At 42.5% G+C, this 15,949-nt stretch overlaps 1 protein-coding gene across 1 annotated transcript in view; it reads right to left on the reverse strand.

Annotated features, from left to right (window-relative positions):
- Positions 1-15,949, reverse strand: part of LOC126116528 (uncharacterized) — a 158,573-nt gene that overhangs the window by 23,895 nt on the left and 118,729 nt on the right. The window contains exon 14 of the mRNA XM_049915036.1: positions 2,957-3,222. Coding sequence (XP_049770993.1) covers positions 2,957-3,222 — 266 coding nt within the window. The remainder of the gene's footprint in view (positions 1-2,956; positions 3,223-15,949) is intronic.

Raw genomic sequence — 15,949 nt, forward strand, 5'->3', positions numbered from 1 at the left:
GAAACTATCTTTATTCATAAACTCTCTCACACATAGAACATAGATGCACTGCATGTATCGGGCACGTCATCGACTGTACTCTAATTACAAATAAACAGCTACACTTTCATGTGCATTAGGTTCTAAATCTTTTGTCTACTGGACGTATAGCCCCAGAATAAAACAAAAAATAGTTGCCGTTGTTAGGTACTGGTCAAGATTTTTTGTAAGTGGTGTAAAGTGAATACTGAAACTAGAGATCTCCTTCCAGATATTCCCATCTGGGCCCCTTTCCCAGCTAATCTGATAGTTCGATGAATAATCTCTGACTCTGTTGTAAGTCCGCTCTATCCAGGAAATCTAAAATATACAAAAATTATTAATGTACACTACCGGTCGAAAGTTTTCTATCACCTATCACAACAGTGAGTTAGTGGTTAAAACAGGGATTTCATTTTGAATCGTATACCCTTCTCATAGTAAAACAAGTATAAACATATAAAAACTAAGCGCCTCTTTTGTGTATTTGACTGGTTATTCGCATAGAGGGGCGCTGATGAGTAAGCACAACGACACTGACGTGGTTTTATGTGACACGGTTCAATTCTAACAGTCCTCATTCCGTCAGCTGCCTGTGTAGCAAACAGTTCGCATTAATTTACAGTACACTGTGGGTATCTAGCAGTGTGTTTGTATACCTGATTAGGTTCATACCATATTATCTCCGAATGCGACGGAAGCAGGAGATTGGAATTGAAAAACGTGTTGTAATTGTAGTTCTGCATCAGGAAGTTTATTCTGTGGTACGACAATAGCAACAAAAGCTGGCATAACCCAGTCTATAGTGCCGTAAGCATTACAGCGATTCAGGCAGACTGGTGCCAGTGCAAGTGTTCCGAGTAACATTATACAGAAAAGATCAGTTCATATATGTACAGAGCAAAGAGGACTCATACTGCACCTGAAACTCGCGAGGAAGTAGGTAGTATGTGAGCAGCTCCAATCTCTGTCTCAACAGTGCAACAAGGTTTAAAGGAGTGCTAGCTGCCAAAAATCTTTATTACACAATCATAATGAGGTTATAAGATTGCACTGGTCACATTAACACAAACACTGGAGCGTGCAGCAATGATCCAAGGTGTTATTCACAGACGAATCTATGTCTGAAGTATTTAGAAGTCATCGTCGAATGTTTGTTCGTCGAATTCGGGGAGAACGTACGAAGAGCATTGTATGCCGCCAGTGGTGAAGCATGGTGGAGTGTCGATCATGATGTCAGGGTGTTGTGCGGATGGTAAAGTCGGTGATATAGTGGGAATTAATATAACATTAAGAATGGTTAATTTGATTTTTAACATACGGGATAAATGGCAGAGGAAAGACAATAGAAAGTAATGAAAAGAGAGAAATAACGTGTGACAGTAGTGGTGTGAGCATGTTTATTTTCGACTGAGTGAAGAGAAATGAGGTGGAATCAGGTGACAAATTGTGTGCCTTTGTGGTGATATGTGGTATCATAAGTAACGTGAAATAAAAAAAGAGACTGATAAAATGAAGTGGTTATAGATATTCCTTATATTTTTCAACCGAATCCTTCGACAAATAATTTCCCTGCAGACAGCAGCAATGCAACTCATCACAGTGCCAAATTCATCACAAGCCAGCAAAAACAAAGACTAATTACATAAGAGCAGGGCTGTCCAACGTGGTACCCCCGGGCGCCATGGTACCCGTGATATGTTCTGTTTGCGCACTTGTTTGGAAACATAAAGTTCATGGATGGCTGCAAATAGTGTCCAAGTAGTCCAGTTGGACCAGAGTCGATTCCATGTAAACACAGCCTACACCATTATGTAGCCACCACCAGCTTGCACAGTGCCTTGTTGACAACTTGAGTCCATGGCTTTGTGGGGTCTGCGCCACTCTCGAACCCTACCATCAGCTCTTACCAATTGAAATAGTGACTCATTTGATCAGGCTAGTGTTCCTGCCTCTGGATCACGGGGTCCCAGCTTCGATTCCCGGCCGGGTTGGGGTTTTCTCTGCCCAGGGAGGGGTGTTTTTGTTGTCCTCATCATTTCATCATCATCATCATTTGCGAGAGCGACTAGATTGGATTGTGAAAATAAAATGGACTGTGTAAAAATTGGGACTTTGTACTGGCGCTGATGACCACATAGTTGAGTGCCCCAGAAACCAAACATCATCATCATCATCTTCATTTGATCAGGTCACGGTTTTCCAGTCGTCTGGGGTCCAACCAATATGGACACGAGCCCAGGAGAGGCGCTGCACGAGATGCCGTGCTGTTAGCAAAGGCACTCGTGTCGGTTGTCTACTACTGCAGCCCATTAAATCCAAATTTCGCCGCACCGTCCTAACTGAAACATCCATCGTATGTCCCACACCGGTTTCTTCAGTTATTTCATGCAGTGTTGCTTGTCTGTTAGCACTGACATCTCTACTCAAACGCCACTGCTCACTGGCGTTAAGTGAAGCCTTCGGCCACAGCCGCATCATGAGCAATGCTTGAAATTTGGTATTCTCGGCACCTCTTGACACTGTGTATCTCGTAATATTGAATTCTCCAACGATTTTCGAAATGGAATGTCCCATGCATCTGGCTCCAACTACCATTCTGCGGTCAAAGTCTGTTAATTCCCGTCGTGTGGCCATAATCACGTCGGAAACCTGGTTCACATGGATCACCTGAGTACAAACGACGGCTATGTCACTGCACTGCCCTTTTGTACTTCGTACACGCAATACTACCGCCATCTGTATATAGGAACACCGCTATTCCGTGACTTTTGTCACGACATTGGAGTTAGTTACACAACTGGCTATGTTTTCCTCTTAAAAACACCGTCAAATTATTTTTAAAAGATCCAGGACTCTGAGTAGCCGCCAGCGCCAAGAGCGCGGCTAGTAGCCCACCGCTACTGAGGAAATGGAAAAGGTTTGCAGTGTGGCTCACCAGCGATGTAAACGTGGCCCTTGAGGAAGGCGGCGGCGTGGTGCTGGCGCGGCTCGGGCAGCTGCGCGATGTGCTCCCAGCAGCCGGCGTCGAGGCGCAGGCGCAGCAGCTCGCGGCCTACGGCGGTCGCGCCCTCCGGCGCCGGCTTCCACGTGGGGTCGGCGCCGCCCAGCACCAGCACAGACTCGCTCTGCGCCAGGAACAGCGACCCCTCCACCAGGTAGTCGCGCGTCACAGGGCCCAGCAACGACGCACTCAGCCGCCTCCTGCACAGTAGCGTATCACACTGCCTACCGCTATCTGCCTCCATTTCGTAATTGTTACTCTCATTCACTGTGGCGCGCACCTGCATAGCTAAAGCTCAGTATAGGGCAGGAGTTACCAAACTTTTTCTCTGATGTAACACTTTGAGAATAGTGGTACTTTAATGGAATACCTTGCTTTTTACATTTATTGTGGTAAGTTCCTATGGGACCAAAGTGCTGAGGTCATCGATCCCTAGCTTACTCACTACTTAATCTAACTGAAAATAACTTACGCTAAGTACAATACACACACACACCCATGCCCGAGGGAGGACTCGACCCTCCGACGGGGGCAGTCGCGTGAAGCGTGGCAAGGAGCCCCAGACCGCGCGGCTACACCGCGGGCCAACAATAACTTGGTTTATTCAATGATGACTTCAGTTTTAAATCGTAACTAATAACACTGAACCATAATGAATTTTTTTTTAAATTAGTATCGTCAAAATATAGAGTGGAGATGGACCGCCATGTTACTAATAGTTTTTCGCGGAGCACTTATTCACTTCCCGCGAGAACACAGTTTGGGAAACCTTCGCATAGGGAAAGTATGGTCAAAACACTGGCCTCCGACATTTAGGGCCCATCATACTATATTGACCGCTACAATATATTTAGCTGATTCTAGTGAACAAGTGTGCTCCACTACTTCACCCATTATCGAATTAAAGCAGTAGCTTCAAACTGAACGTCTAGAAACCTCATCAACAAAAGATCTATGCAGAAAGTGTAGGAAAATATCTTCTATGACGACGATAAACCCAAATTTCCTTACTGAAGTCATTACTTGACTGCGACAAAAAGATTTCGCACTTAATGTTACAGCAGCGAGCTCAAATACCATCCTAAGTAGCTTTAAACTAGCTCTTCTAGGATACTAAGCAACACGAGCAGAGAAAAGTAAAAAGTGACCAATGTTAGGTTGAAAAACACCGTTTTTTACAAACACACATATATATAATGTAGGAGTACCGCGATTATCTCACTGCAATAAATGAAAGCTTACGACAGCAATGAAACAAGAAAACTTGCCAGAGAAAAGCTTTTAAGCTGATCTGTTAAACAGACCTTACTAGCCTACGCAGATGGTCTCCTCCTGTTGGTTGGCGGCCGTAGTCGCCAAGTGCATAGAGCCCAAAATAGAAAAGACCATGAATATATTACAACTATGGTGCCTAAACACCAAAATGAAAATATCGCCAAGTAATTCAACATACCTATTACTAAATGGACAGTTAATCAGAAACCCTACCGTAAGAATCGAGAGATCACCGGTTCTTCGGCGAATCTTCATTGACGAAAGGTGGAACTTCGGGAAACACATTGACACCGTAACCCAGAAAGCCCTCCAAACATTAAAAATCTCATCTCCATCGGACATAAAAGATTTCATCTTCCCTCCTCATCTCATAAAAATATATCACAATAGTATCCTAACATCAATAGTGGGTTACGGTTCGGGAGTCTGTGCACACAGGCTAACGAAGGTTGTGCCCGCCATAACAGTGAGAAGGGTTCAGAGAAATACGATACTGAGATCTGCGGGGGCCTGCAGAACTGTCCCGGGGAGGGGGGAGCCCTGGACATCAAAATTAGAGCAGGCTGCGTGGTTCTGGGCTAAAAAAGGAATACTGTGAAGATAGAAGAGATATTAGGCATTGGGGTTAGGATAAGGGTGAGATAAGACGAAGAGGCGAGTAATTGTGGCAAGAAATATGGGAAGCAGAAGAAACAGGTCGCAGAACGTTTACCTTCTTCCTAACGTCAGGTAACGACTGGGTATGAGATACTTTGAACCTATCAGAGGGCTGATCCACTTTCTCACTGGTCATGGGCCACACCCGCGTGTGAATGTGGTGCAGCATCAGAGGGTACTCCCGATCATGTGGTCTACGAGTGCCCATTTTCAATGATGTAGCATCCATATTAAGCGACCAGTTACCTGACCATGACGCATACCACATACTCAGACAAGAAGACACTCTTCAAACTCTAAACCAATTGCCGTGCGAGGTGTCACGTAAAGTGTTAAAAGAATACCCGAGGGACCTGAATTAAGTAATATTTTGAGACACATTAAACACTGAATCTAGCGTTCTATTCCCATACCGCTTGTGCGTGAACAGGCCGACTTTCTTCAGGTCTGGAATCCGCCGCGTACAGGACTAGGGGGAGTGGGGAACGACACTACCGATATAGGACAAAGCACCGGACTTGACTTAGATTAGAACAAGTTAGTAGGACATAGATTAGGAAATTAGCTATTTTAGGAAACTGCAGCGAATAACATCCCTGGCCTGCTCAGTGTCAGGGGCACGCTGATCGGGATTAGCTCGATGGGCAAGGCGCTAAAATGTAGGTTTATAAATTACTGACACAACTGTGGCGGTGCAGGCAGTAGATTTTAGTTAAGCGTAGGTCTTATAAAGTTAATATTAATATCAATAATAAATTAGCTGCCCATTGTTATTTAGTCATAGCTGTAGCTCACTAATAAATTAATTAAATTGTATCTAGCTGCAATTAATGTTGGATAAAATTAGGACCCACTAATCATTTAAGGAAGTGGGTTAAATAGTATAATTATTATAAATGCAATAAGGATTTTTTTTTAAAAAAAACAGACGTTGCTGCTGGAGAAGTGTCGTTTCTGTGCCAAGATTCGTTACGAATTGTACTTCAGTATTTTGGTGTTTTCCTTGTAACTTTGATTTTATCTTTTGAAAACTATCTTTGCGGAGTGTGTGTGTGTGTGTCACGGAAAATATAGTTTTTGGATGGTAAAAGCAAAGTTACAAGGTAAACACAAAATTCTCGGGCAATATTCATAATGTATCTTAAAATAAAATGCCTAAAAACTAGTTACTGGTACAGCGACCATGCTTCTCCAACAGCAAGGTTTGTTTAGCAGACCAGCTTAAAAGCTTTTCTCTGGCAAGGTTTCTTATTACACTGTTTTCGTAACCTTTCATTTATTGCAGTGAAATAATTGTGGTGCACCTACGTTATATACCGTGTACGTAGTAATACTAGTCCGTTTTCCTAGCTGAGTTATCAGTGTAGATGACTGCAATGCAGAGGGCCCAGGTTCTATTTCTGGTGCTACCAAGAAGTTTTCCTGTAAGGGAGGGCTTTTATGGGGTGCAATCAACTTCATGGACGCCATCTGAGTAGCTACGTGACCGTTTAGCAGCGGCTCCATAGTCTGGAAAGTCTGCGAAACGGCCGGGAAGACGGTGTCCTGATCACATGCCCCTACCTAGCGCGTCCACATGTCGCCGCAAGGCAGATGATGATATGACGGCCAATAGACATCACTTGGGCATTCACGGATTAGCGGCGAGCTCGTTATGTAGTGATATTGCCGTATTTTTGTCATAACTTCCTACTGAAACAAAGAGCTCTGCAGAACATGGATGCCTATCAGATAACGAGCATGCAATGAACAGTATCGTCCATATAGTTGCACCAAACAAGCATGAATCATTCACAAATTTCCTTCCGTAATAGCTGATATCGCACACATGCGTATGTCCACTACACTGTCATTGTTAGGCCTTCATATGTTATTCACAGATCACTGAAATTATCTTTCTTCTAAACGATGGGAAAAAAATTCCAGAAAGTGGTGACAAAAGCATACATGCGGTAAATTAAAACAAAACCACATTTCTAGTCATTGTTTCATTATAATTATGCTCTTGTTGTTGTTGTGGTCTTCAGTCCTGAGACTGGTTTGATGCAGCTCTCCATGCTACTCTATCCTGTGCAAGCTTCTTCGTCTCCCAGTACCTACTGCAGCCTACATCCTTCTGAATCTGTTTAGTGTATTCATCTCTTGGTCTCCCTCTACGATTTTTACCCTCCACGCTGCCCTCCAATACTAAATTGGTGATCCCTTGATGCCTCAGAACATGTCCTACCAACCGATCCCTTCTTCTAGTTAAGTTGTGCCACAAACTTCTCTTCTCCCCAATCCTATTCAATACCTCCTCATTAGTTATATGATCTACCCATCTAATCTTCAGCATTCTTCTGTAGCATCACATTTCGAAAGCTTCTATTCTCTTCTTGTCCAAACTATTTATCGTCCATGTTTCACTTCCATACATGACTACACTCCATACAAATACTTTAAGAAACGACTTCCTGACACTTAAATCAATACTCGATGTTAACAAATTTCTTAAACGCAAACAAATTACCATGCAAGGTAGTGAAGTGGTTAACACAATGGACTCATGTTCTGGAGGACGATGGTTCAAATCCCCATCTGGCTATTCAGATTTCGGTTCTCCATGGTTTTCCTAAATGACGTAAAGCAAATGCAGGGATGGCACCTTTTGCAGAGCACGGCTCATTTCCTTACCCATCCTTCCCTTATCGGAGCTTGTGCGCCGTCTCTAACGATCTCGTTGTCGGCAGGACCTTAAACACTTATCTTCGCCCTTTCAAACTATTAGAACACGAATGGACGTAAAAACCACATTTATGCTGCGTAACGATCAGTGCTGTTTACCAGAAACAACGATTGCCAATTATACTTTACAACGTTTGGAAATATAATCTGTTCAAGAAAGGTGCCCTTACCTAAACACTGTAACGTGTAATTTTCGTTATGTTTAATATGTAACAACAACCATTGTTTGTTGAAATTATTGTACCGAGAAATTGTTTTTGAAATTGGTTAGTGTGGTATAGAAACAGCTGTAAAATATCTAAGATTAAAAAATCGACTGTGCTCTTCTGGTTACGTTCCTTCGTGCTTTATGCTTTTCGTTTCACTTTTTACTTCTTTGTTTGCTGTAGTGACACAGTAAACGCACGTAAACGAACGAGGAAAGCATGGATTAGTTTCCAAGAATGTGATAGTAACTATGAAATGATAATCAGTTGTGTCGGCTCAGATGTACATCGTTTTTGCTTGATGTTCCAAACAACCGTCTGCGTTTCCGGCTTCCGCAGCAATCCTATAAAATTTCTCCTTATTGTGCCCTCGAAAACTGCAGCCGAAAGGACATCACTGTGACCTTATTTCACTCGAAACTTCCTTAAGCATTTAATACGTCCTATGCCGCACACGTAATAAGAGAGTCAAACACAGTCCCAAATGTCACGTGATGCTATTCTGCGAATCACGAACTGCAGTTGATGGCAAGCGGAGGGGAAAAGGACGACCATACTTCCGCTACACAGAGCTTTATTTACAGCTAACGGGTATATCAGTTATTCAATGCAGCGGATAGTAACAATGAAATTCAATGTCTTCCCTTCAAACTACCAAAACTCCTTCAAGGTGAATATAACGCTCTGAAACTCGATTCTTTGTAGCCATCAAAATATCATTTTATGGACTTACTCTCTCTGAAACCCGACTGAATTCGACTTCTTCGAGAATTTGGACTATATTAAGCCCAAGTGAAACCAGTATCTTACGAAAAGACAATCTGTGCTTGTCCTCAAACATTTGTCCATATTCGTACACCAGTTTTAATCTGTGATCGAAGGATACTGATATTCAATAATCCCATCAATAATTTGAGAAAGATATCAAAGTTTTCAGTAAAGTCACAGTATATGCAACATTTCATACAACGAAACAAGAAGAGAGAGGAAGGTAAACAAACACTGCTCTGATTACCATTCATCACAATAGCTGACTATGGGTCCAAGCCGAAGGAACATTTCGAGACCATAAACTGTAAATTAAATAGAGTTTCTCAAATTCAAATGGCTCTGAGCACTATGCGACTTAACTTCTGAGGTCATCAGTCGCCTAGACTTAGAACTAATTAAACCTAAATAACCTAAGGACATCACACACATCCATGCCCGAGGCAGGATTCGAACCTGCCACCATAGCGGTCGCTCAGTTGCAGACTGTAGCGCCTAGAACCGCCTCGAGTTTCTCTGCAACCAAGTTTGTCTTCCCAATAAAGATTTGTAGGTCTAAATTCTATGGAACTTCAACGGAAAGACGATGTTACGCCAAAAAAAGGAAAGTAGATTTCAAAGAAATACCATTAAATCTAGAAAATAAATTTACGGGCAAAAGCAGAAAGTAACAGAGTACACCAAACAGCGACTGAAATATCCGTGAAAAGAACTATCTCTCAACAAGAAAAAGCGCAAGGTGAAAGCCATAGGAGAGAGGAGTCATCGTATTAAGACAAGTGCTTATCCCAAATCTTTCTGATGGCATCTGTCTGGAGTGTAGCCTTATACGAAAGTAAACCGTGGTTGATAAATAGTTCTGGAAAGAAGAGAACGTGGTGCTATAGAAAATGCTGAATGTTAGACGGGCAGTACCTCCTCACAGGAAAACTCTAATTTATGGCACGACTTGACCAAAAGAAGTGACTGATAGGTAGCAAACATCCTTAGACATCAAGAAATCGTCAGTTTGGTGATGGAGGGAAGTGGAGGTGGGGCAGGGGGCGGAATTTTAGAGGCAGATCAGTAACACAGTAACTATGTTCAAAAGGATGTACGTTGCAGTAGTTATTTATAGATGAAAAGGCTTTTACTGGATAGAATACTGTGGAGAGCTTTTTCGTTCCCGACGTTTCCTCCAAAGCTACGTTGGGCACCTTCAGAGGTGCTCCTGGTTGTGAGCCTTGCCGAGTAGTGGGTCGGACGTTGAAGAGACAAAGTGGGTTTGGTAGAAGTTTACATGTGATCGGGAGATATAATCCTTTGATAGTTTCTGTAGAGCTGCTGACTTGCCTCCGGCATAAAGCCGTTGACAGTAAACTGTCATTACAGTTACAATGTTGGTTTCAGAAAACTTCAATTCATGGTATCCTCGCTGAGAACATGTTCTGTTACAGATGATGTTTCTACTTTTCCCAGTCGGCAAAGATTTTTGTGTTCCTTCAAACGTGTATTAATGCTTCTTCGTGTTTCCAATGTAGACCTCATCACACGTACATGCAATTTTATACAACCAGCATGCAAACATAGGAGGACGATTATCTCTTAGAAATCTGAGGACTTGACATACATATTATCTTTGTTGGTCTAAAAATGGGTCTGATGTTATATTTTTGTAAAATCTGGACGAATAATCAGTTACTGTTTAGATAAAAGGGAGAGAAATTGCATTCTTCCGGCGTTACTTCTCATCTTTGTCCTTTGGGCAACTGTTATATGGTCGCAGAATTCCATTTAGTTTTTTCTACGTTTACATCTGCGTGTATACTCTGTAATTCACACTTATGTGCCTGGCAGAGGGCTCATCTTACCACTTTCGCACTATTTCTCCACCGTCCCACTCTCTAACCCTGTGGCTGCTTCACTTATTTTACCAGACGACCAAATCATTAACATACCGACACCATCGTGATGGTTTCTTACCTACCATTTTAGAGTTAATGGTAGAATTTTTATATATCTAAATTAGTGATTGCAGGACACAATTTGCTACCCATTGCGACACCATCAACATGCTCATAGAACTCGTTGTCCCACTGGAACTGTCTAGGAGTAAGGCAATATCTAAAAACAGCAGCAATAGTTCAAGTCTGGAAGAAAACAAAAGTCTTTGCCCACGATGGACAAAAAATCAACTGCTCTTCAGTCAAAAAACCGCGAAGTAAAGTTTTCCGAAAGAAAAATGTTATCTAGAACGACTACCAGTTATTTTTGGCTACACGGAGAAGGCACCAAAATACATTGTCTGACAATAAACGTGAAGCATCTAGAAGACATTATCAGATGTGCACATAACATCATAAATGTCCAACGCATCTCTGTACAAAACGTCGTGAGTGAAAAAGTTTCATGGAACACGACTACAAAAACCATAAATTTCAGCAGTGTTTGCTAATATCAAAACCCAATATATCAAACCAAGCGCATCTCTGATACTGATACCGGCTAATGTGAGCTATCTAACAAACGAAAATAATATTCTCTGAGCAATGAGCGAAGTTCAAATTAACTCTGACAGTATACACAGTACCGAAAATATATTACAGGAGTGTACCTTACATGTTAAAGATAAGTATTATTCCTCCTTAGTATCGAAACAATTCCTTCACTACCGAATTCGTTATGCGAAACACTGAAGAGAGGAGCTGTGCTGCAGTCAGTCACTAACTGATTTATGGCAGTGAAGCCAAGTTCATTGTAAGGGTCAGAAAAAGAGCAAGATCAGTGTAGTAATACTGTATACGGCGTTTGACTAAAGACATAATAAACAGCAAACTGTCTGTGACATTCCCCTTTCGTGAGCATAGAAGTCAGAGGATTACAACATTTAATTCGCCTGCAGTGGCAGCCTCTGCGAGTGACAAGCGTACTCCAGTTATGTAGGTGCGTACTAGCAGATCTCGTCATCCGTTCAAACGATGTATAACGGCTATATCGATACACTTCCGTCCAGCAGGTATTTGAATAATTCATTTTCTCAGTTCGCTCTGGTGAGGAAGGTAACCATAGCATCACAGTAAATATAGTTCAGACAGTAACAGCACAACGCCGAATGGAATTTTTCATTAGGATATTTGTGTGTAAGTTATCAGAACATTTATATCCATAGTGACTGTTAATCGACCAAGAATGTTTCAAAAACACGAAAAGGTTTTTCAGAGACCGCTGCTAATCACAAAAAATTTTTACTTACTTAAGTTATTTAATGATGCAACTTATTTAGAGCCATAAATCTGATATTCAGGATATTATATCAATACAAAAACATTTAACGAAAGTACACATAAATATTAAATTTGTTCTCTAGTGTGCTGTGGTCATATTAGTTCTTATCAAATGCGGTTATTCTCAGTTACCTCCATTGCTATGGCTTCTTGGGTCTACTAACCATTGGTCATAAATTTGCAAGGCACACGTAAATCACCTCACAATCAACTCCATCGTGCATCGTTCTCAGTGACAAAGAGATGCCCTTTCTTCTGCACTTTCATGATGAGTATGACAACACGTGTGTTCATACGAACAAATGTTCCTAGTCTGACGAACATGTGGAGAGCCACCGCACTTCAACTGGCCCGATAAACCAACCCGCTAAATTAACCCCATAGGAAATGCCTTTGACTATTTGAAATAACGGGTGAAACGCAGCAATATGGTAGCTCTGTGAGATCTGCGAGTGCGTTTTAAGAGTAATGCCTACGAATTTTTATGTGAAAACTCTGAAAGCTTTAAATAAAACAAAAATATTAACATTCTAAATCTTCTTTTTCTTGTCTACATACACTCTAAGACGAAAAGAAACGACGCACCACGAAAGAATTATGCGAATGGGACGGCAATCGGTATATGTGACGTACATGTACAGATAAACAAATTATTACAGTTTCAGAAAAATTGCACGATTTATTCAAGAGAAAGAACTACACAAATTGAGCAAGTCAGCAACGTGTTGATCCACTTACGGCTATTACGCAAGCAGTTATTCGCCTTGACATTGATTGACTGAGTTATTGGATGTCCTCCTTTCCAGTTGGAGCGTTAGATCATCCACATCGCGAGCTAGTTAGAGGGCCTGGCTATGATGCTCAAAACGTTCTCAATTGGAGAGAGATCCGGTGACCTTGCTGCCAAAGAAGGGTCTGGCAAGCATAAAGACAAGCATTAGAAACTCTTGTCATGTGCGGATGGGCACTATCTTGCTGAAATAGAAGCCCAGGATGGCTTGCTTTGAAGGGAAACAAAATGGGGCATAGAATACAGTCTACGTACTGTTGTGTTGTAAGACTGCACGCATGACAACGAGAGGGGCCCTGATGTGAAAAGAATTGGCGCATCAGACCATCACTACTGGTTGTCGGGCAGTATGGCGGGCTACAGTCAGGTTTGTATTTCCCCACTTTCAGGGGCGTCTCCAGACATGTCTTCGGCCTGGAACCTCATTGACTGGAGTAGATTCGTCTTCACTGCTGAGTCCCGTTGCGAACGGAGCCCCAATGATCAGCGAAGACGTATCTTGAGACTCCCTAGACAGCAGTGGGATAGCAACCAGACTATCGCCCACCATACGGCCCGACAACCAGGTATGAAGATCTGGAGTGCCATCTCTTTTCATATCAGGACCACTTTGGTTGTCATCCGCTGCACCCCTACAGCACGGCGCTACGTTGTTGTCCTTCATGGCTAGCGATTGTGGGATTACATTTTAGCAAGACAATGCCCGCCCGCATGCGACGAGAGTTTCTGCCGTTTGTCTTCATGCTTGCCAAACCCTACCTTAGCCAGCAAGGTCGCCACAGAAAGTTTGGAGCATTATGGAAAGGCCCTCAAACCAACTCGGCGTCTCGATGTAACGCACCAGTTGGAGAGAATTTGGCACGATATCCCTCAGGAGGACATCCAACAACTTTATCAACCCATTGCAAGCCGAATAGCTGCTTTCTTAAGGGTCCGAGAGAGACCAACACGTTATTGAGTTGCTCAGTTCATGAAGCTCTTTGACTTGAATAAAACATGCAATTTTTCTAGAACAGTAATTATCTGTTTGTCTGTAAATGTACGATGGTTGGAACTTAAACAGTGGCAACTATTTATTCACAACCGATACATCAGAGTTACATGTTTGCACCTGTTACTGTCCTTCAAAGTAATCACCATCGTTGTGTAGAACCCGTTGCAGCGATGTGGAAGGCGTACTATACCGTTAGCAGAGCCTGTTCTATTGATAGAGCGAATAGAGCGGTCTAAAGTTATGGAGATTCTCGTGTGCGACTGTTACTGTGTTATCCTAACGGCAGACCGTCAGTGCACAGTATTACTGTTCGTTTTTGGAGCATCACCTGCGACCAGCTTTGCGAAAGAAGCGGCGACACTTTCTACACAACCCACCCATCATTTTGTACTACAATGCGCGAGCGCGTAAAGAGCAAGCTGTGGCTGCTCTGTTCGGTCGATGGGACTGGGAAGCACTGTACCATCCACCATGCTTCCCAGACTAAAGTCCTTGTGACTTTGATTTGATTCCGAAAATGAAGGAACCACTTCATGGCATTCACTTCACAACTGTTCCAGAGATTCAACAGGCAGCAGACCGCTCCATTCGCACCATCAACAGAACAGGGTCTCCTAACGATATACTACGCCTTCCAAATGTCTGGCAACAGGTTCTACACAACGCTGGTGACTACTTTGAAGGACAGTAACAGGTACAAACATGTAACACTTTTGTATCGGTTGTGAATAAATAGTTGCAACTATTTAAATTCCAGCCCTCTTACATTACATCTACCGACTTCCATCTCATTCGGATAATTCCTTCGTGGTGCGTCGTTTTGTTTGTCTTTGATTGTACCTGCAGCCCTCTGCTGCTAGAGGGTTCCGAACTGTAGCGTGTGAAGTGTTTTCTGCACGGTCCTATTGCACCACTTACAAGTTAGTGGACTATGCCTGTATGTGTAGACCAACTGGTTTGCATCAACTTCAAGACTTGACCTGCTGCCCAGAGGTTCAAAATAGTTCAAATGGCTCTGAGCACTATGGGACTTAACATCTATGGTCATCAGTCCCCTAGAACTTAGAACTACTTAAACCTAACTAATCTAAGGACATCACACAACACCCAGTCATCACGAGGCAGAGAAAATCCCTGACCCCGCCGGGAATCGAATCCGGGAACCCGGGCGTGGGAAGCGAGAACGCTACCGCACGACCACGAGCTGCGGACGCTGCCCAGAGGAAAATAAATATTAATGGCTTGGTCTTACCACATGTAGTTGGAAGTAATAACCAACCTAAAACATATGACTAATAATAGCTATAATTATTAGTCCGCAAATAATGTTAAATACTGATGTAATGTTTTTCAGTACCGTCCTCAGTCTCCAAGACAAATTTCTATAGCTTTACCCGTTACGCCCTGTATAAAGTCTAGCGATATTGTTACACAGTACTAGCGTGATCTATCCTGAACAACAATAAATTTCTTGTCAGTATGCTTAATAGCAAAGCAGGCTACATCAAGCAACGACTAAATACAATATAATATAACAAATGATATAAATAATATAATATAAAAAATAGCCAATCACATTGTGCGCGAAACAAGGCGGCAGCGCGAAGCGTTCTGTGCAAAAAGAGCCGCAGACTATATTTCTACGTCGTTATGTGCTCTCAGTCTCTGACCCACATGTCACACTCTGACCGTTGCATATCCTGGTAACTGACAACGCTAGGGTAAACGAGACACTGGATCATTGTTTCTGCTTCTGTCTCTATCTAGTAGAATTTATATGCTCAGAAAATTATCTCTGTCGCTTCTTAATGTAACACTTGTCTTGCTTGCTTTATGCCACCCATAATGAACTCTGTAGTGGCGACGTAACCTCACTATACCTACACTAACATGAAAAGACGTTAAATGTTCCAAGCGCACCTCTAAAAGCTCGCGATAGGCTGTCTCGGCAAATGACACTTTTGGCTGGAGGGTTACGAGGTACATCGCTCCTTGCCTCACCACTCGCCTTCTTCCGTGTACAACCACTATAAAAGCCAGCAACGCAGCCGTTGTTAAGTAATTATACATCCTTCGGAATGATATCAGATCAGTTTTTCGCATTCGAACTTTGAACTTATCTGCGTCGTCGGTAGATAATTCGTACAGGATAGTGGAAGTCAATCTAGTCCCGACCAACCACTAATGAGTTTCCGGGTTTCATGGTCGGCGGCAGGTGTTTCTAAAATATTTTCATTACGTTTTCATAAA

This window comes from Schistocerca cancellata, chromosome 1 (assembly GCF_023864275.1).
Source record: "Schistocerca cancellata isolate TAMUIC-IGC-003103 chromosome 1, iqSchCanc2.1, whole genome shotgun sequence".
Taxonomy (NCBI): domain Eukaryota; kingdom Metazoa; phylum Arthropoda; class Insecta; order Orthoptera; family Acrididae; genus Schistocerca; species Schistocerca cancellata.